At 55.0% G+C, this 21,156-nt stretch overlaps 3 protein-coding genes across 10 annotated transcripts in view; all 3 read right to left on the reverse strand.

Annotated features, from left to right (window-relative positions):
* The window catches only part of ARHGEF1 (Rho guanine nucleotide exchange factor 1), a 24,817-nt gene extending 21,578 nt beyond the window's left edge, over positions 1-3,239 (reverse strand). For 3 of the 5 annotated variants that reach the window (XM_026447327.2, XM_026447326.2, XM_026447325.2), the window contains exon 1: positions 3,096-3,239. The gene's annotated coding sequence lies outside the window, so the exon portion shown is untranslated. Of the gene's footprint in view, positions 1-1,901; positions 2,348-3,095 lie in introns of those variants that run through there. The other 2 variants (XM_026447329.2, XM_026447328.2) reach the window with 2 other exon arrangements.
* Positions 3,240-4,984: 1,745 nt separating this feature from the next.
* On the reverse strand, positions 4,985-10,053 carry CD79A (CD79a molecule). The gene is made up of 5 exons (XM_026447330.1): positions 9,757-10,053; positions 7,473-7,769; positions 7,110-7,228; positions 5,637-5,705; positions 4,985-5,510 (listed from the first exon to the last, which is right to left on the reverse strand). The coding sequence occupies exons 1-5, from the start codon at positions 9,830-9,832 to the stop codon at positions 5,397-5,399; spliced, it is 675 nt and encodes a 224-aa protein (XP_026303115.1). The 5' UTR covers positions 9,833-10,053; the 3' UTR covers positions 4,985-5,396.
* Positions 10,054-15,599: 5,546 nt separating this feature from the next.
* The window catches only part of RPS19 (ribosomal protein S19), an 11,255-nt gene continuing 5,698 nt past the window's right edge, over positions 15,600-21,156 (reverse strand). For 2 of the 4 annotated variants that reach the window (XM_023229356.2, XM_023229357.3), the window contains exons 4-7: positions 18,538-18,679; positions 17,607-17,790; positions 17,069-17,123; positions 15,600-15,665 (exon numbers count right to left, since the gene is read on the reverse strand). In XM_023229356.2, the coding sequence (XP_023085124.2) occupies positions 15,619-15,665; positions 17,069-17,123; positions 17,607-17,790; positions 18,538-18,679 (428 nt within the window). In that variant the 3' untranslated portion in view covers positions 15,600-15,618. The remainder of the gene's footprint in view (positions 15,666-17,068; positions 17,124-17,606; positions 17,791-18,537; positions 18,680-21,156) is intronic. The other 2 variants (XM_023229358.2, XM_023229359.2) reach the window with 1 other exon arrangement.

Raw genomic sequence — 21,156 nt, forward strand, 5'->3', positions numbered from 1 at the left:
TTTTTTTTTTTTTTTTTGAGACGGAGTCTTGCTCTGTCACCCAGGCTGGAGTGCTGTGGCCAGATCTCAGCTCACTGCAAGCTCCGCCTCCCGGGTTCATGCCATTCTCCTGCCTCAGCCTCCCGGGTAGCTGGGACTACAGGCGCAGCCACGTCGCCCGGCTAGTTTTTTGTATTTTTTAGTAGAGACGGGGTTTCACCGTGTTAGCCAGGATGGTCTCAATCTCCTGACCTCGTGATCCGCCCGTCTCAGCCTCCCAAAGTGCTGGGATTACAGGCTTGAGCCACCGCGCCCGGCCAGAGTTTATGCATTTAAAATAAACTGCATTTGGTGGGCCCAGTAGCTCACACCTGTAATCCCAGCACTTTGGAAGACCAAGGCGGGTGGATCACTTGAGCTCAGGAGTTCAAGAACAGTCTGGCTAACATGGTGAAACCCTGTCTCTACAAAAGATAGCCAGGTGTGGTGGCTCATGCCTGTAGTCCCAGCTACTTAGGAGGCTAAGGTGAGAAGATCGCTTGAGCCCAGGAGGCAGACGTTGCAGTGAGCCAAGATTGTGCCACTGCCCTCCAGCCTGGGCGACAGAGTGAGACTTTGTCTTAAAATAAAACAGGCCGGGCGTGGTGGCTCTCACCTGTAATCCCAGCACTTTGGGAGACCGAAGCAGGCGGATCACTAAGTCAAGAGATCAACACCATCCTGGCCAACACAGTGAAACCCTGTCTCTACTAAAAATACAAAAATTAGCTGGGCATGGTGGCACAAGCCTGTAGTCCCAGCTACTCGGGAGGCTGAGGCAGGAGAACCGCTTGAATCCGGGAGGCGGAGACTGCAGTGAGCTGAGATCGCACCACTGCACTCCAGCCTGGTGACAGAAGTGAGACTTCGTCTCAATAAATAAATACATAAATAAATAAGACAAAATAAAACAAAACAGAGGGCATTGCTTCAGAGCATGGAGAGCCCCCACCCTACCCTTCACAAACTAAAATGTGAACCAAAGCTCTGAGACACATCACGTCTTCTTATGGATGCCTGGAAAAGTCACGGGTATGTGGTCACTATGGCCTAGCCAAGAGTGCAAGTTGGATAGGGCTGCTCCACAGAGGCCTGGGGGCTGGAGATGATGGAGGCCAGGAGTGTTGCTTGTTTAGGAGGCGGGGTTGGGGGGGTCCCACAAAGGCTGGAGAATTAGAGGTGAAGCTGTCAGAGAATAGATGGATCTCTATAGGCAACTGATCTCTATAGGCCTGGGGCTGGGGGATGGCGGGTCCAGCAGAGGGAACACTACGTGCATTGGGCGCTGGGGGGTTAGGGCTGGTTTAGAAGGTCCATGGGTTGGGGGGCTACATGGGTGCTTGAGTTCTATGCAGGGCTCGGGGTCTATAAGGTGTTGAGCAGGTGACTCGGGGTCTCCAAGAACTTCTGGGAGCCTTAAAGAACCTAAAAGGAGTCATTGGAATGTGTAACTCCCCAGATTCGATTTGACACACAGTGGGTCTAAAGGATCCAGGATCATGATTCTATAGGGACAGCTGCCAGTCTGTGGAACCTCTGGAAATTAAAAGGGGCTCAGAATTCCATAGGGGTGCGTGGTGGGTCCCGAGACCCATGATCTGTAGAGCCCCGGATTCCAGGGGATGCTCCTTATCTATGAGGACTCCACGTCTATGAGAAACCAGTTATCCATGGGGGGCTGGCAGGAACCTGGAGGGTCTGAAAGACTTTGTAATCTATACGGAATGTGGCTGGTCTACACGAGCCCCAAATCTTACATGGACGTGGCCGGTCTTACGAGGGCCCTAAATCCTACGGGGGACGTGGCAGTGTGCACGGCTAGGGATGCCGGGGAGGACGTGCAGAGTCAGGGTCTGGCGCCCGCTGGGGACCGCGTCCCTCACCTGCTCCAGGTGGAAAGAGAAGCCACCACCGCCACCGGAACCGAAGCCTCCGCGCGCCGGCTCCGTACTCTCCCCACCCCTGCCGCCGCGTCGCTCTAGCCGCCGAGTCCACCTTTGCGCCCAGCTCCACTCCTCCTGCCAGCCGCTCTAGCCCGGCTCCTGCCGGGCTCCGGCCCCGGCGACTCTACTCCTCCCGCCGGCCGCTCTAGCGCTGCATTGCGCCACGCAGGCCAGATAGGGCCGCTCTGGCCTGAATTGGAGGGCCGGCGTTTCCGTATCTCGACTGCCCCCGTCACTCCCCGGGCCCCGCCCCACGCCCGGAGAGGCAGATGGGTGCAACTCCTCCTGAGTTTGATCCGAGATCTCCGAGTCACCCGGGCGCTGAGCACTCCGACCGCGGACTGGGGCTCCCCGTCCTATTAGTCTCCCCACTTAGGGGACCCGCTGAATTTCCAACGCTCGTACATCAATCCCCTCCGCCCCCACCCCCCCCCCCCTCCTTTGGAACTGGAAAAGCAAAAGTCTTGAGTTCCAGCACACCTTTCCCTCTGACATGCAGTGTAATCTGCAAAAAGTAATGACTACGCTGCAGGCCTCAGTCTTCCCATCTGTACAATGGGAGAAGGCCTCCCGCTCTCTCCCTACACTTGTCTCCCACGGTATAATTAATAACCTAGAAAAGAGCTTTCCTAAAACTCTTTCAAATGCACTCTGCAACTTTCAGCTTCACAGCGGCCCTCGTTGTTATTGTTGTTTTTCTTTTTTAGGTGGCCCTAAAGCTTGCGGAGGTTGGAGGATGGCGCTTTGCGGAAAGCACGTGCGAGTTCAAATCCCAACTCCACGCTGTCTCATGATGTGCGTTCCCTGGGACCAGTCGGTTTGGCTCCCCGGGCCTCGGTTTCCCCACCCGTACAATGGGAGTGATCGTCTGTCCTCCACTGAGCAGGTGGGAGGCCTTGGCCCTGGCCTCGCACCGTTCGTCCCCACCTACGGGGTACTCGTCAAGTGTGAGTTCTCCCCTCTTTGCTCCCTTTAACAGATGGGAAAACTGAGGCCCGAGGAGGTGCGCCGCTGGCTCCGTGGGGTCCGGAGGAGGCCCCTCTGCTGGCGGCAGCGCCCCAGCCCCTCCCTCCTCCTCCCCACTTCACCCAGCAGCCGAGGGGAGGAAGCCGGGCGGGGCCGGGGACCGAGTACCTGGTGTCCGCGCGGAGGTGACCGGCGGGGCGCCCGAGGTCGGGCTCGGCAATCCCGGGCCCTGGGTCCCGGCTCCCGCTTCCTGGCTCTGGCGGGGCAGGAAGTCGGGGCGTTTTTCCGGAGGCCCCCGCCCCGCCGCCCCTCCCCGCTTCCTGCCCGCGCCCCGCGCCCGCCCGGCACCTCCGCTTCCTTCCCCTTCTCGCCGCTTGCCCGCCCCTCCTTTCCCCGCTGCGCCCGGGTCCCCGCGGGCACCGGCCCCACCCCGGCCGCGCCCGGGCTCTCCCCGGCTTTGTCCATCGGTCCGTCCGCCGGGCGCGGGCTCCGCGGGGCTCGCATCTCCTGGCTGGGGTCACCTCCCCGGAGGTGCTGGGGGGCAAGCCCTGCTCCCCGTGCGCCCCACACCGAGCCACGACCTCCCCGGCTTTCCGCGTCTGTGGTTCTCTTGGTCTTGCGCCCTTCCTTCGCCTCTGTGGGTATGCTCCCGCCTGCGTCTGCGTCCCCTTCTCTGTCCCTCTGTCTTTCTCTATTGGGATCTTTCCCTCCTTGGCCTCCACCTCTCCTCTCTGTCCCTCCATCACTTTCTCCCCGAGAGCTCTTCTCTACCCTCTCCGGGTCTCTCTGTATCTTTCTGCATCTCCGTCTCAGTCTCTGGCATTTCCCCAGCTGTGCCTGGGCCTCTTTGTGCCCATTTTCGGTTGCCCCTTCTCCCTTGTGTTTCTTCCTTTCCTTCTCGCTCTGTCTCTGTCCCTCTCTCTCCACGTCCCTGTCTCTCTGCCGGATTCCCAGGGTCTCATCCTCTCTTCCTTCACTTGCTCGTCCCTTTCACGATCACTGGGTCTCAACCTCTCTCCTCTCCCTTTCTCAGGAAATCCGTGTCTCTGTGCCTCTCTGTCATTGCCCCTGGATCTCCCTGCTATCCCCAGGTTAGGACTACAGACCCTCCAAAATGCCCCTTCTCTAAGTCAACCCATCGGGAAAAGGCTGCAGTCTGAATTCTGTACTAGCCCCACAAGATAGTCCCTGTGTTTCCAAGGCTTAAATATGCATAAAGTGCCTCACCCCTGTAATCCCAGCACTTTGGGAGACCGAAGCATGGTGGATCACTTGAGGTCAGGAGTTCAAGACCAGCCTGGTCAACATGGTGAAACCCCGTCACTACTAAAACAAAAATTAGCTGGGCGTGGTGGCACATGCCTGTCATCCCAGCTACTCAGGAGCCTGAGGTACAAGAATCGCTTGAGCTTGAGAGGTGGAGGTTGAAGTGGGCTGAGATTGCGCCACTGCACTCCAGCCTGGGTGACAGAGTCAGATTCTGTCTCAAAAAAAAAAAAGCGGCCAGGCGCAGTGGCTCACAGGCCTGTAATCCCAGCACTTTGGGAGGCCAAGGCGGGCAGATAACCTGAGGTCAGGAGTTCAAGACCTGCCTGGCCAACATGGTGAAACCCCACCTCTACTAAAAATACAAAAATTAGCTGGGCATGGTGGCAGGTGCCTATAATCCCAGCTACTTGGGAGGCTGAGGCAGGAGAATCGCTTGAACCCAGGAGGTGGAGGTTGCAGTGAGCACATCAACCTGGGTGACAGAGTGAGACTCTGTCTCAAAAAAAAAGCATAAATAATTTGGTAGTCACACCTATCTTGATCTTGTCCCCTTCTTGCTTAAGGACATGACCCTAGGGTGAGGCCTTGCAAAGAGGGCCAAACCGGTCCTTCAGCTGGGCTAGGGACCTTCCCAAGAGACATCCTGTTCTCCCAGGAGGGCAGCCCAGACTGGCTACCTGGTTTCAGGTGTAGGGAGTGGGTAGGGGGTGGTTTGGGCTGGGACTCCTGGGTCTGAGGGGCAGGTGGGAGAGGCAGTTCCCATAAGATCCACGACTCCTGCGAAGGTCTGCAGTTGGGAAGAATTTATTATTACTAGGTGGTCCTGATAGATCATGGAGGAGGGGGTGACACTGACAGATCATGGAGGAGGGGGTGACAGGGGAGCTGCTACAATCAGCTCACCTGGAGGCAGTGATTAAGGGCTCATTACCCGCTTGGGTGAGGGGAGCCTGGGAAAGGCAGCAGGGGGGGTTAGGTTAGGAGATGGGGCAGTTTAGAGGGAAGAAGAGTGGGACACCCCCTGGGGAGTCCAAGGAGGCCTGGCCTGGAGAAGAGTGAGATTACCCCCCACTCCCCACTGAGGGAAGATGACTAAGGAAGCCCCCAGAAGGGCTGAAGGCAGAATGTCCCAGGGTAGTGAACTGAGACACTGGAGCTGGGTCCACAGCAGGCGGGGGCAGCCTGGCAGGAGTAGGGGTGTCATGGCTTCTCCAGCTGGACATCTCCTATGTTGAGGCTGCCCACATCCTGGTAGGTGCCCTGGAGGCCCCGGGAGATGTCCTCATACATGGAGCAGTCGTCCAGGTTCAGGCCCTGGGGTGGAAACAAGGCAGCGAACATCAGCACCCTGACACCTGGGGTCCCTGTCCCCAGCCACCCCAGAGGGAATGCCCCCACCCCTAACACAACTGCCCCACCCCGTTGCCACCCTTCACTCACTTCATAAAGGTTTTCATCTTCATATTCATCCCCGGCATCCAACCCGAGCTTCTCATTCTGCCATCGTTTCTGTGGGGGTGTGTGGGGTGGGTGCCTCAGTGAGCGGGGGGAGGTGAATATCTTTCGGACCCTCCTGGATGCCAGGAAGTGCTTTTCCAGAAAGGGTAAGAGATGTTCCCAAGGCCACATACTGGTAGCAGTTCTCTCTGAGTCTATAACCAGTGTCCGTCCTTCCTTCCTTCCTTCCTTCCTTCCTTCCTTCCTTCCTTCCTTCCTTCCTCTTTCTTTCGCTGTCTCTTTCTTTTCTTTCCTCTTTTTCTTTCTCCCTTCCATTCTCATTCCCTTCCCTTTCCTTTCCCTTCTTTCCTTCCCTTCCTTACATTCCTTCCCTTCCTTCCTTCCTTCCCTCCATCCCTTCCTCCCTCTCTCTTTCTCTCTTTCTTTCTTCTCCCTCAGTTGCCCAGGCTGGAGTGCTGTGGCAACATCATATTTCACTGCAGCCTTGAACTCCTAAGTTCAAGCGATCCTCCCACCTCAGTCCCCTGAGTAGCTGGGACTAGAGGTTAGCCATGCCTGGCTAATTTTTTTTTAAGACTTTTTTTTTTTTTTGGTAGAGATAGGGTCTTGCTGTGTTGACCAGACTGGTCTCAAACTTGTGGCCTCAGGTGATCCTCTTGCCTCGGCCTCCCAAGTTAGCATCTTCTTGACTCTCCACTCCCTTACTATTTGCCATGAATAATAACAATAACAGTCACACTTTCTGTGGGGCCTAAGGAGAGGCCGGTATAGATCACAGATTCTGGGAGGACCCCCCAGGCCCCACCTTCCCTGGTCTTGGCTATACCTGGAGGGTAACCACACTCCTGGGTGAGGGCAGGAGGAGAGTGAGGACACTCTTAGGGGGAAGAATGAGACTCTTTTTGCGGGGAGGTGGACGTGAGGACAGCCCAGAAGGGGTAACCAAATTGAAGACACCCCCTGGGCCCAGCGCCAGTTCAGGTCCCTTCTTTTTTTTTTTGAGACGGAGTCTGGCTCTGTTGCCCAGGCTGGAGTGCAGTGGCTGGATCTCAGCTCACTGCAAGCTCCGCCTCCTGAGCTTACGCCATTCTCCTGCCTCAGCCTCCCGAGTAGCTGGGACTACAGGCGCCCGCCACCTCGCCCAGCTAGTTTTTTGTATTTTTTAGTAGAGATGGGGTTTCACCATGTTAGCCAGGATGGTCTCGATCTCCTGACCTCGTGATCCACCCGTCTTGGCCTCCCAAAGTGCTGGGATTACAGGCTTGAGCCACCGCGCCCGGCCCAGGTCCCTTCTTTATATTCATTCATTTAACTTCCACAGCCCCTGTGTGGTGGGTGCTTTCATTCTCCCAAGTTTTGGGCGGGAACCTCAGGCTCTAGAGGGCTACCTGGGCATCAGGGGGTCCCTCAGTCCAGGCCCTCGCCCGGCTGACTCGGGGGTCCGAGGAGGCTCACCCTGAACAGCAGCAGCGTCCCAGGCACCACCGCGCAGAACAGGAGGATGATCCCCTCGGCTGTGATGATTCGGTTCTTGGTGCCCTCCCCCATGTCCAGGAAGGGCCTGGGGGGCGGATCTGCAAGGAGGTGGTGTGGCTCAGAGCCCTGGCACCTCCTGTTCTCCCTAGCCTCCTGGACCCGCCACCCCCTGCAAGGCCCCAGACCCCTCAGAGCCCCGACTCTGCGGAGGAGAACGTCAGTCCCTCTGTCCAAGCCGGTTTGAAACCCACAATGAAGGTACTGGCTCTATCCCCACTTCAAAGAGAAACCGAGTGTCCCCAGCGGGAAAGTGGGAGTAGGGGCCAGGGCTGGGCCACTCACTGCGCACACGGAGGTAGGTGCCACAGGACTGCTGGTATGGCTCATTGCCCTCCTGGACCCGGCACAGGTATATGCCCCCGTGGCTCTTGCTCACGTTCTGGATGGTCAGCGTACCATTGTAGCCCTGGCCCACGCCCACGAACTGAGGGGGCAACGTGTGGTTGCCGTGGAGGACGCGCCACCAGGTGATGTTGGCGTTGCTGCCATTGTGCAGGCATTGGAAGTGGGCCTCTTCCCCCAGGCTCACCATCAATGATGTTGGGCCCCCATCCACCCACAGGGCCTGGCACCCAGGGCCTGTGGAGAGGCAGGGTGGGTGGGTCAGGGACTAGGGATGGCGACACACGTCCCCAGCCCTGGTCCCTGCAGCTCCAGCACTCCTGGGAAGAGAGTGAGGACTGTCCTGGGTGGGGAGGGGAGGAGGGCGAGGACTACTCTGGGTGGGGAGGGGAGGAGGGTGAGAACTCTCCTGGGTGGGGAGGGAGAGCGACAGTCCCTGACAGGGGCTGATACATCCTGGGGAGAGGGAGATGCAGGAAAGTGAAGAGGCCCCTGGGGCAGGAGAGAGGACAGAACTGGTTGGGGTGGGTGAGGACATCCTCTGGGAGGAGAATGAGACTCCCTGGGATGGTGAGACCCCTGGGAGGCCCTTCTCACCTCTGCAGCGCCATCTCTTGCCCCCCTCCCGCATACCCACTCTGTGCTCTGGGCCCTGTGAACTCTCTGGATTTTGGATGTTTGTTCGAGGCACTGGAGGACTGCTGTCCAGACAGCTCCTTCCAGAAGCAGTGCAGGCGTCCCCTCCTCCCGCAGCCTTCCCGGTCCATTTTTGCACCCCAGCCTCAGCCAGGCCCTGCACCTGGCGCTTTTTCTTGTGTAATCATTCACAGAACCCTAGAAGTAGGTTATCTCCTTAGCCCCATTTTACAGGAGGGATGGCTGAGGCCCTGGGAGGGCTGGCGGTTTGCCAGCATCACCAGGCAGTCAGGAGCGGCACTGGGTTCAAACTCCTGGCTCCCTGGCCTCTCCCTGCCTGGGATGAGGAGCCAGTCTGTGGCTTGCCCTGGCCTGTGACCCTGTGCCCGGCCCTCATTCTCTGTAAGTTGTATGTGTCAACCTAGGGGTCAGGGGTGAGTTCAGTCCTTGGGGTGGATTGCTGGTGAGTGAAAGGGTTCAGAGCAGGGTGGAGACTGGGGGTGTCTCTGAGTGAGACCGGGCTGCTCAGGCTGGCTGCAGTGTCCAATCTGGGCTCCTCTGGGAAGTCCGAGCTCTCAGCCAGGCCTCCCACATGGCCGGCCCCCTCTTCTGGAGGCAGGCGGAGGAGGGGAGTGAGGAAGAGAGAAGGAGGAAGAGGTGGGGAGAGGGGCCGAGCACCCTCATCATCATGGGCTTAAGACTCAGACGTGGGCCGGGCGCGGTGGCTCAAGCCTGTAATCCCAGCACTTTGGGAGGCCGAGACGGGCGGATCACGAGGTCAGGAGATCGAGACCATCCTGGCTAACACGGTGAAACACCATCTCTACTAAAAAATACAAAAAACTAGCCAGGCGAGGTGGCAGGCGCCTGTAGTCCCAGCTACTCAGGAGACTGAGGCAGGAGAATGGCGTGAACCCGGGGCGGAGCTTGCAGTGAGCTGAGATCCAGCCACTGCACTCCAGCCTGGGCTACAGAGCCAGACTCCATCTCAAAAAAAAAAAAAAAAAAAAAAAGACTCAGACGTGAACTCTAATCCTTGCTCCCAGTGTCCCCTTGGGTAGGGAACCTTTTTCTCTGAACTCCTGGGTTAGTGTGGCCACAGCCCCTGCCAGCTGTCCTTGAGCAGGTGAGGGGGAGTCCACGAGACACCTGTTCCCCCAGTGCTCAGAAGGGACTCCCAACACAGAGAGGCACCTGAGGTTTAAGGCAGATAAAGCTTTTTCTCCCCTTGACAGACACTGAATGCTGCTACCCTCAAGTCCCCTTCCTGCCCCCAGCCCTGGTGCTCAGTCAAGAGCAACTTTAGTTCCTTATTTTGGCCTGTGGGGAGCAGGAGGTGGGGGAGGTGACTCTTGCTCCTGCCTGCCTCCGTGAGGCTGTGGACGCCCCTTCTCCTTCACTGGGCTCCCTCCAGCCCCACATTGGCCCAGCTTGGCACAGATACGATTTATATAGGCATCTTCCCTGGCTCCCCTACCCTCTGCCTCCTCTTCCCTTTCCCTGAGCCCCCTTCCCTCTGCCTGTGCCCTCTCTGCAGCCTCCACATCTCCCCCCACCTCCCGCCAGTTCCTGCCCTTTGGCCACATACCCAGGTAGGCAGCAGACAGCAGGAAGAGGAAGATGGCGGCAGGCAGAGCTTGGAGGACTCCTGGACCCCCAGGCATCTTCTCCCAGTGGGTTGGTTAGTTTGAGTTGCAGCAGTCCCAGGGTACCAGATCCCTACCCCAAACCCCACCCTACTTCCTGCCCAGCCCCCCGGAGATGGGCTCCAGTGGCCCTCGCTGCTGGGCCCTTTGCTTGTTGGGCCTGGGGACAGCCCCTGCCGGGTATGCTTCAGGCTGTGAGTGGAGAGGAACTGCTCCCTGCACCTGTGGTGGCCACAATTCCCCTGAGAGTTGGCTGCTTGGGTGGGGGAAGAGGCTGGTTCAAGGGCTGGCTCGTCACTGCTGAGCCTTTGGAAGGAAGCCTAGGGAACCTGAGTCCTGGGCATGTGCCGTGGGCAAGTGATGGTTCTGAGCTTGACCTCTGCCCCTGCCTGGACTTGGGGAAACCTTGTCCCTTCCCTGACCCCATTTCCTTGCTTCTTGATTAGAAACAAGGACTTAAAGGGGTTGTTGCATGCACAGAAATGGCCCATAGTAGGCGCTCAGTAAATGTTAGTCACTATAAATGCTCATGAAGAAAGGCAGGCTGACCTGTGGCTGAGTACCCGTGTGACTAGGTGGGCACCACGATCAGCTCTTTATTGGAATTCTTTGTTAAAAAAACAGGTCAGGTATGGTGGCTCATGCTCAGGCCAGGTATGGTGGCGGGAGGTGGGGAGAGATGTGGAGGCTGCAGAGAGGGCACAGGCAGAGGGAAGGGGGCTCAGGGAAAGGGAAGAGGAGGCAGAGGGTAGGGGAGCCAGGGAAGATGCCTATATAAATCGTATCTGTGCTAAGCTGGGCCAATGTGGGGCTGGAGGGAGCCCAGCGAAGGAGAAGGGGCATCCACAGCCTCACGGAGGCAGGCAGGAGCAAGAGTCACTTTGGGAGGCTGAGGTGGGAGAATCACCTGAAGTCAAGAGTTTGAGACCAGCCTGGCCAACATGGTGAAACCCCATCTCTATTAAAAATACAAAAATTAGCTGGATGTAGTGGCACATGCTTGTTATCCTAGCTACTCAGGAGGCTGAGGCAGGAGAATCAGTTGAACCCAGGAGGTGGAGGTTGCAGTGAGCTGAGATCACACTATTGCACTCCAGCCTGGGTGACAAGAGGGAAACTCCATCTCAAATAATAATAATAACATATATTTTTCTTCTTTTTTTCTTTTTTAGAGAGCTGGGATCTTGCTATATTGCCCAGGCTGGTCTTAAACTCCTGGCCTCAAGCAATCCTCCTGCCTCGGCTTCCCAAAGTACTGGGATTACAGGAATGTGCCACTGCGCACAGCCAGAAGTTTTATATTGACCTGCCGTGACTGGGCAAGGTAGGCCATCCCCCATTTTACAGAGGGGGAAACTGAGGCCAGAGAGGGGAGGTTGTCACTTGCTGGTGTCATACAGTCTAAGGGTGGTGAACAGAGATTCAAAGTCGTCTTTGTGTTGCTCCCAGTTTCCTTTGAGCATGTCTAGTAGGAGGGAAATGAGGTCTGAGGGGGGAGGGCGGAGTTGCTGAGATATTTGTGAGCAGTTAGGGGACCCTCACACACACATACGAGGGATATATAAAATAAATTCGTTGCAGGGAGATTTTTGGTAGCAAACATTGAGAAGCAAATGAAAAGTCCATTCATGGGAGAATGGGTGCATACACTGTGGCAAAGTGAGCCAACAGAATGCTACAGAATAGGGGAAGGTATCATAAGGCTGTTTCAGAAACAGCACAAACATCAGAAAAAATATTGTAGTATGATACAGTTGACTTGTTTTCAAAAGGCATGCGCTGCTTAGGGACACACGTTTGTAGTAGAGGTGTAGACCCGTGCAGGGGAGTGGCAAACGCCCAGTTCCTGGGAGGGGTTACCTCTGGGGGACGCCAGGGTTGAGTCTGGGGAGGAACACACAGAGAGCTCATCTTGTCTTGGTTTTATTTCCTGTGTTACTTTTTTTTTCTTTTTTTGAGACGGAGTCTCACTCTGTCACCCAGGGTAAAGTGCAGTGGTGTGATCTTGGTTCACCGCAACCTCCACCTCCCGGGTTCAAGCGATTCTGCCTCAGCCTGAGTAGCTGGGATTACAGGCGGCCACTACCACGCCTGGCTAAATTTTGTAGAGACCGGGTTTCACCATGTTGGGCAGGCTGGTCTCGAATTCCTGACCTCAGGTAATCCATCCACCTCAGCCTCCCAAAGTGCTGGGATTACAGGTGGGAGCCACTGTGGCTGGCCACTTTTTTTTTTTTTTGAGACAAGAGTCTCGCTCTGTTGCCCAGGCTAGAGTGCGATGGTGCGATCTTGGCTCACTACAACCTCCGCCTCCCGGGTTCAAGCGATTCTCCTGCCTCAGCCTCCTGAGTAGCTGGGACTACAGGCACATGCCACCACGCTCGGCTGATTTTTGTATTTTTAGTAGAGACGGGGTTTCACTGTGTTAGCCAGGATGGTCTCAATCTCCTGATCTCATGATCCGCTCACCTCGGCCTCCCAAAGTGCTGGGATTACGGGCATGATCCACTGCGCCCAGACTATTTTTTAAATTTTTTGTAAAGATGGGGTCTGTGTTGCCCAGGTTGGCCTGGAACTCCTAACCTCAAGTGATTCTCCCGGCTTGGCCTCCCAAATTGCTGAGATTATAGGCACTGCACTCTGCCCTGCCCGTGTTACTTAAACTGGGTGGTGCTTCATAGGTTTTTGTTACCTTATGAATACTGAATGCTGAATACTTGCATGCCTGAAGTATTTCAGTTTTTTTTTTTGAGATGGAGTCTTGCTCTGTTGCCCAGGCTGAAGTACAGTGGCGGTGCAATCTTGGCTCACTGCAACTTCCGCCTCCTGGGTTCAAGCTGTTCTCCTGTCTCAGCCTCCCAAGTAGCTGGGATTACAGGTGTGCACCACCATGCCCAGCCAATTTTTTTTTTTTTTTTTTTTTGTATTTTTAATAGACACACGGTTTCACCATGTTGGCCAGGCTGGTCTCGAATTCTTTTTTTTTGAGATGGTGTTTCACTCTTGTCGTCCAGACTGGAGTGTGATGGTGCAATCTCTCTGTGATCTCCGCCTCCTGTATTCAAGCGATTCTCCTGCCTCACCCTCCGAAGTAGCTGGGATTACAGGCACCTGCCACTACACCCGGCTAATTTTTGTATTTTTTAGTAGAGACGGGGTTTCACCATGTTGGCCAGGCTGGTCTTGAACTTCTGACCTCAGGTGATCCACCTGCCTCGGCCTCTCCAAGTGTTGGGATTGCAGTTGTGAGCCACCGCTCCAGGCCAAGGTCTCGAACTCTTGACAAATAATCTGCCCACCTCGGCCTCCTAGAGTGCAGAATTTTAAAAAAGTGCAATTGCCACCCACGCAGAAGAGCCTGGGCCTCAAGATTCCAGGATTCTTTTACATCTCAAGTCTGCCAACTGACTGATCATCTGAAACTCAGTTTCTTCTCCTGTAACGTGGGTACAAACCCCCCACTTGGTAAGACTGTAAGAATACTCTGCAGTGCATTTGGCACAGTATCTAGGACAGTTCTGTAGCCCTGGGGACCAGGACCCCAGGTGTTCTGCTGGGGTCACTAGACCCTCTGCACTTCAATTCCCCGTTACCATCCCCTCGCAGGAATAAGCCTGACTCCAGACCTGGAAGCCCTAGGAATTCACCTTCAAGAGCCTTAGGTGGCTGAGCCTCTTTATAGGCCCTCGACTGCCCCCCAGTGGTTGGAGCGGTGCGGCTGTGGGATTGCAGGCCTGCTCCGGACACTTTCACCCTGCTACCTACCTGGGATGCACAGTGCCCGCTGCTGCGCAAATCGGACGCTTGGCATTGAGTTCTCATGTCAATTCTGAGAAATGTTTTCATCCTTAATGGTCAAAAGAGGAAACTAGAGCCCAGAAAAGGGAGTGACTCGCCTGCAGCTACAGTGCAACCCTTTGGGCCTCTTTTCTGAGGCACAGAGCCCTGGAGTGGCTAGGTCCAGGCTGCAGCTGCGTTGCTTGGGTTCAAATGATGGCTGTAGCTGTGGGACATGTGGCAAGCTACCCAGCCTATGGCTTACTTTACCTACCTCCAAAGCACTTTTAGGCACTTACTTCAAAGAGTTGCTGAGTGTAAACAACGATGCTTTTAACATGTTTCTTTTTTTGAAATGGAGTTTCACTGTTGCCCAGGCTGGAGTGCAGTGGCCTGATCTCTGCTCACTGCAACTCCCACCTCCCAGATTCAATTGATTCTCCTGCCCTCAGCCTCTTGAGTAGCCGGAACTACAGGCGTGCACCACCATACCCAGCTAATTTATTTTTTGTATTTTTTGTATTTTTTTTTTAATTTTGAGACAAGTTTCACTCTTGTTGCCCAGACTGGGGTGCAATTGCATGGTCTCAGCTCAACGCACCTCCGCCTCCCGGGTTCAAGCGATTCTCCTGCCTTGGCCTCCTGAGTAACTGGGATTATAGGCACGCGCCACCATGCCCAACTAATTTTGTATTTTTAGTAGAGACGGGGTTTCTCCATGTTGTTCAGGCTGTTCTCAAGCTCCCAGCCTCAGGTGATCGGCCCGTCTCAGCATCCCAAAGTGCTGGGATTACAGGTGTGAGCCACTGCCTGGCCGATACTTCTAAAACTCTTATGCCTTACATTTGGGGACTGTTGTCCAGCAGCAGAGCTACTCAGAGCCAAGGCTCTCCATAGCATCTTGTCCAGTCTCTCAGCAGTTAGCAGGGTTACACACGAGAGGAAGGCTTAGGGGGGAGTAAGGTGCACAGGTTTACATGGGATTAGGGGCAGAGTTGTGATTTAAACTCAAGTAGTTTGAACTTTAAAACCCAGGCTCGGCCCTTTTCAGGAAATGGGTCAGATCCCAGGAATAATTTGGACAGGGGAATCCTGGGAGATATTGGCCAAACCAGTTTAGTCTTCCCAACTGGGAGGGACATCTGGTCACAGCAGGCCCTAAGAGGTTCTTTCCTGGCTTGCCCCCCCAGGAGTTGGACAGCTGCCCACTGGGCACCATTTGGATCTGCCAGCCTGACCAGGTGCCCAATCACAGGCGGAGGCCACATCCCACTTGCGTGCAGGACTGCCAAGGTTGCGCAGCCCGCATGTGGCCGCCCTAGGAACTCAACTGATGCACAGGGATCCGCCTCCACCAGCTTCCTACCACTGCCACTCTCAGCGGGCCAGAAGACCGCTCAGATGCAGAGTGAAGGCTGAAGGAACATCCAGCCAGTGTAGGTCTAGGAAAGTTAGTGTGCAGACAGCGCAGGTCAGTTTGCAGTGGAGGGTCCCTGGTGGTCTGTCCTTTTCTACCTTCCAGGGAAGAACATGAACCCTGGGCCCTCTTGCTTTACTCCAGCGGAAGCCACCTCTGCAGCCCAGGCCCAGCTGAGGTCACAGCTTACACAGCCACCCTTTCATTTCTCACTTTCTGAGAATTGCAAAGACAGGATGTGGGGGAGTGAGCCACAAGGGCCCCTGGGCCCTTCCTCCACACCCAGATGGGAACTGTTTGACCTGGGAAGGCCCTACTGGCTGCCAGGTACAAAGCCACCCAATCACCCTGCACCCTCTCACCCAAGGGAAGGGAGGAGGCGCCTCTTCCTCATGCCCCTGAAGAACAATCAAAAGACCCAAATCAGACCAGGCGCAGTGGCTCACACCTGTAATCCCAGCACTTTGGGAGGCTGAGGCAGGAGAATCACTTGAACCCAGAAAGCGGAGATTGCAGTGAGCTGAGATGGCGTCACTGCATTCCAGCCTGGGCAATAGAGCAAGAGACTCAAAAAAGAGACCCAGACCAGGATTACGAATGAGGCAATTTATTAACCCAGCATGGTTTGTTCTAATGCTTCTTGTTGGCAGCTGCCACCTGTGGGAAAAGATGGAAGAATAAAAGTCAAGGGGGTCTCTGCTGGGGCACTCCTGTAACAGCTACCTACTACCCACCAGAAGTGGGCACCCCGATTTGTGGTTTCAAATGCATCTATGTCATCTAATTCTCACTGTGGGTATTTCCCCATTTCACAGACACAGAAACTGGGTCTCAAGGGAGTGGCTGGGCACAGTGGTTCACACCTTTAATCCCAGCACTCTGGAAGGCTGAGGCAGGTGGATCACCTGAGGTCTAGCGTTCAAGACCAGCCTGACCAATATGCTAAAAATATAAAAACTAGCTGGGTGTGGTGGCGTGTGCCTGTAGTCCCAGCTACTCGGGAAGCTGAGACAGGAGAACTGCTTGAACCCGGGTGGCAGAGGTTGCAGTGAGCTGAGATCACGCCACCACACTCCAGCCTGGGCGACAGAGCAAGATTCTGTCTCAAAAGAGAAGGGAGTGGCGGAGTGGAGTCCACTGGGAGAGCTTTCTCCTTCCAAGCCACCCCCAACTCCTAGAGAGCTGACACCTGACTGACTAAAATACTCCAAGGCTCGTAGTAGGCCTGAGTCAGTGATACAGAATTGAGCTCATGCCAGGCTCTGGGTACTCCTGCTGTACTATAGCTCGCTGACTCCTCACTACCATGCCTGAGGTGGCCAAGGGTAGATTTTGGCCGCAGGGAGGCCAAGACAGGAGACTGTGGCACCGGGGTGTGGCCGCTCTGCCCCAGGGTGTCAGCCAGCCAGGATCTGAATGGAGACCTGGGTTCTGAACCTGCCCCACTATCTCCACCTCTCCCAAGCAGCCCATGTGATGCTCAGTATGCATGAAGACTGAGGGGAAACAGGGCAGGTCGACCCGGGAAGGGGGAGTCATCTGCGGGTACAGCTATGCCCAGTGGCACCTGGGCTGCAGTTCCCTCCGAGTTTCTTTTTCTTCTTCTTTTTTTTTTTGAGATGGAGTTTCACTCTTGTTGCCCAGGCTGGGGAGCAATGGCGTGATCTTGGCTCATCGCAACCTCCGCCTCCTGGGTTCAAGCGATTCTTGTGCCTCAGCCTCCCAAGTAGCTGGGATTACAGACGTGTGTCTATGCCCGGCTAATTTTGTATTTTTATTAGAGACGGGGTTTCTCCATGTTGGTCAGAATGGTCTTGAACTCCTGACCTCAGATAATTCACCTGCCTCGGCCTCCCAAAGTGCTGGGATTACAGGGTGAGACACCGCAGCAAGCCTGCTGCCAAGTTCTCAGCAGCAGCAGCAGCAGGAAAGTCAGAACTCTCCTTTCTCCTGTCTTTGGGCAGTGCCCTCCGGAGGAGTCTGTCTGACAAAGCATGGGCTTTGGAAATGCTTGGGCCGTGACTAAGGGACCCACACCCCGCCCCAAACGTAGGCCTCACCTGTCCGGCGATTCTGTCCAGATCTCTCTGTCCCTGAGGTGTCAGTTTGCGGCCCCTGTGGGGAGGGAAGGGTCATGCAGGCCCCCGTGAGCACAGGTCCTGTTTTCCGCCCTCACCCTCCTGGTTGTGAGCCAGGCTTCTCAAGAAGCCACCTGCCGCCAGCCAAGTCTCGGTGAGGGCCCTAGTCAGGTGCATTCTAATGGGGTGGGGGCAGTAGTGGGAGCCCCCCTGGGAGCTGACGGGGTGTCGTTTGTGCAAGCATTAGATCAAAAGCCCCGAAAAATCAATTGGGAAAAGTTAACGAGCAGGCTAATGAAAGCAGACAGTCGCTAAATTACCTTCCTGGAGCCTCGGCTAGTCAGCCAGAGAGGTCGGGGTGAGGCCCCTCGCTGTTCGCTTTTCTGCAGAATCCCCTGCTGCCAGCCTCTGATAGGAGAGGCCTGAGGGGCTGGGCAGACTATGCGGGACCATTCGTTGGGAAAGTGGTGACCGGGCCCCAAGGCTGCTCCATCAATGTAGCCCTCCTCACCCTGCTTACCCATCTTGGTCCTTTTCCACCATTTTCAGCCCCTCCAGGGCTTGGAGGACCCGGCGAGCCACACTCTTGGAGCCTCGGCTGAAGTGGCTGGGCATGACGCCGTTTCTCTGACGTCCCCCATAGATCTTGGTCATGGAGCCAACCCCAGCGCCACCCCGGAGGTACAGGTGCCGCGCTGTGGAAGCTGAGGGTAGTGTGAGAGACAGATCTGAGTTAAGGGTCTTGATCAAGGTCTCAAGTAAACAATTCCTTGTGTATAAACAGCTAATTCTGTTTTATAAGAAGGGAAACTGAAAACACACACTAACACTCAGAAACTGACAGCTCCCTCTCCTCACCCACCCCCCAGCTAGCTCTTCCTTGAGAAGCAGCCCTGCACCCTGGGTGGGCACTCCCACCATCTCCAGGACCAACTTCTTTAGTGGTTACTGTCCCAGCAGCACTGCTATTGAATTGAACCTGAGGTTATGTAGGGGTGGAGCCTAGCTGTGACCATCTCCATGGACCCCAGAGAAGCAGGAGTGAAGGGATCTATGGCCACTCTCTGGGCCACCTCAGTCTGGAGAGCTCAGGAGAACAAGGGCAGGGCAGACACTCCATACAGTGGATACCCCCAGCCTGGAATGTGTACCAGCCCCTCTGCGGACAGAGGGAAGGCTGGCTTGGGCAAGTCCCTGGTCCACCCCAGCCTGCCTCCTTGCCTGAAAAAAAAGCTCTGTAAAATCCAGTTGAGACACCAGCCTCCCCAGAAACGCTTGCAAGCTTCTACTAACTGGAGCACACATTTGCCAGGCCCCGTGCCAAGTGCTTTTCAATCTCTCCACCCCGCTTTACCTGAGGGCCAGGAGGTTACTGTGAGGACTCAACGGGTGTGTCAAGTGCTACTCTCTCTCCTTTAAAGACGGAAACCAAGGTGCCAGAGGGTACTCACTGGTTCCATGTCCCACAGCTCTGGAGGCACTGCCCTGTCCTGCCACTGTGATGGCACTGGGGCCCACATGCAGGAAGCATCCAGATTTCAGCCATCACATGGTCCTGCCTAGGTCTGGAGCTCAGAGCAGTCTGGTTTGTTCCTGGGACCCAGAGATCAGCAAGTTGGTCTGAGTCTGCTCAAGTGACTTCTGTCCTCTAGTTCTAAAGATCAAGTGGGGGGAATTGGGGGTTCTTCCATAATTGCCAAGTGCCAGGCAGTATTCTGTGTGGGGTGGGCTGCTCCTGCCCAGAACCGGTTCTTGCACACCGCTTGTTCCCAGCCCCCTCCTGCCCTGAGATCAGGTCCAGATATGGCCAGCCCTGCATATCCACAGACTCAACCAAGGGTGGATCAAAAATATTCAGGGGAAAAACACTACAATTAAAAACAATGTAACAATTATTTACATGGCATTAGTGCTTTTTATTTCTTAAATAAAAAAAGGGCCTCATTCTGTCACTCAGGCTGGAGTGTTATGGTGTGATCATAGCTCACTGTAGCCTCAAACTCCTGGGCTTAAGCAATCCTCTTGCCCCAGCCTCCTAAGTAGCTGGGACTACAAGTGTGTGCCATGTCTGGCCTGTATTAATCTATAAGTAATCTACAGATGATTTAAAATATATGAGATCAGGCCGGGCACAGTGGCTCACGCCTGTAACCCCAGCACTTTGGGAGGCTGAGGTGGGAGAATCACCTGAGGTCAGGAATTCGAGACCAGCCTGGCCAACATGGTGAAACCCCATCTCTACTGAAATTACAAGAAAATTAGCCAGGTGTGGTGGCACACCCCCTGTAACCCCAGCTACATGGGAGGCCGAGGCAGGAGAATCACTTGAACCTGAGAGGCAAAGGTTGCAGTTAGCCAAGATCATGCCACTGCACTCCAGCCTGGGCGACAGAGTGAGACTCTGTCTCAAAAGTAAAACGTCTACATAGGATATATGCAAATATTATACATTTTTTTTTCTTTTTTGAGACAGGGCATCATTCTGTCACCCAGGCTGGAGTGCAGTGATAATAGCTCACTGCAGTTTTGACCTCCTGAATAGTCGGGAATATAAGCGCCGCCACCATGCGCAGCTAATTTTTGAAGAGACCCGGTTCTGCTATGTTGCTCTGGCTGAACTCCTGGAGTCAAGTGATCTGCCCATCTTGGCCTACCAAAGTGCTGGGATTACAGGTGTGTGTCACTGTGCCAGCCCCGATATCATTTTTTTGAGATGGAGTCTCACTCTCTTGCCCAGGCTGGAGTGCAGTGCTGCCATCTCGGCTCACTGCAAGCTCCGCCTCCTGGGTTCACGCCATTCTCCTGCCTCAGCCTCCAGAGTAGCTGGCGCCTGCCACCATGCCTAGCTAATTTTTTTGTATTTTTGGTAGAGACGGGATTTCACCGTGTTAGCCAGGATGGTCTCGATCTCCTGAACTCGTGATCCGCCCACCTCAGCCTGCCAAAGTGCTGGGAATATAGGCGTGAGCCACCGCACCCGGCCTCCAGCCCCCAATACTGTACCATTTTATATTAAGAATGAGCATCTGTGGACTTGGGTATTGGGGTTCATCCTGGAACCAATCCTCAGCTGAGACAATACAACCATGCTCTGCTGGGGGCCAAGAGCACGGCCCTGCTGCTGTCTCACTACCTCTGGCATCTGCTCACTTTAAAATCCCCACCTCACTCCAGGGCCTACTCCCTACGCCACTGCCTGGTAATAAGTGCCCATAACCAGGACCAATAGACAGACTCACTTGGTATAAGCCACCCCCAACAATCTTTCTGCCAGAGAGTGACATCACTGGAAACCTCCACCCTTTCAGACCAGCTCAAATGCCCAGCAGCTGCTGCCATCCCTCTGGGCCTGTAGTTGGTTGGCTGTGCCCTGGGGCTCTGGGCAGAGAGCTGTTCTCCCATTTGAACTACAGTACCCAGGACTGGGGAAAGCAGGATAGCTTTTCCTGTTATCTTGCCTTTTTTTTTTTGGAGACTGAGTCTTGCTCTGTTGCCCAGGCTGGAGTGCAGTGGCATGATCTAGGCTCACTGCAAGTTCCGCCTCCCGGGTTCACATCATTCTCCTGCCTCAGCCTCCTGAGTAGCTGGGACTACAGGCACCAGCCACCACGCCCGGCTGATTTTTTTTTTTTTTTTTTGTAGTTTTAGTAGAGATGGGGTTTCACCATGTTAGCCAGGACGGTCTCGATCTCCTGACCTCATGATCTTCCTGCCTTGGTCTCCCAAAGTGCTGGGATTACAGGCATGAACCACCATACCTGGCCCGTTACCTTGCTTTTTAAGAGTAAGGCACACACTCCTAAACATAGAGATGCCCAAAGAAGCTGTGCACCAGACATGGGACACTCACCCTCAGTCTTGTTGGCTTGGGACCAGCATCCAGAGCTGTCAGACAGGGGCTTGCATCCTAACACTGTTCCTCCTCAGGAGGGACACAGGACCCACCCATCCTCCAGGTGGTTTGTGTTGTGGTACTAAAGGAGACACTTTACTTAAAGCTTGAGCACAGTGACTGGCAGAGAACAAGCTCTCATAAATACTATTAGGTTTTTTTTTTTTTTTTTTTTTTG

The sequence above is a fragment of the Piliocolobus tephrosceles genome, chromosome 21 (genome assembly GCF_002776525.5).
Source record: "Piliocolobus tephrosceles isolate RC106 chromosome 21, ASM277652v3, whole genome shotgun sequence".
NCBI lineage: Eukaryota > Metazoa > Chordata > Mammalia > Primates > Cercopithecidae > Piliocolobus > Piliocolobus tephrosceles.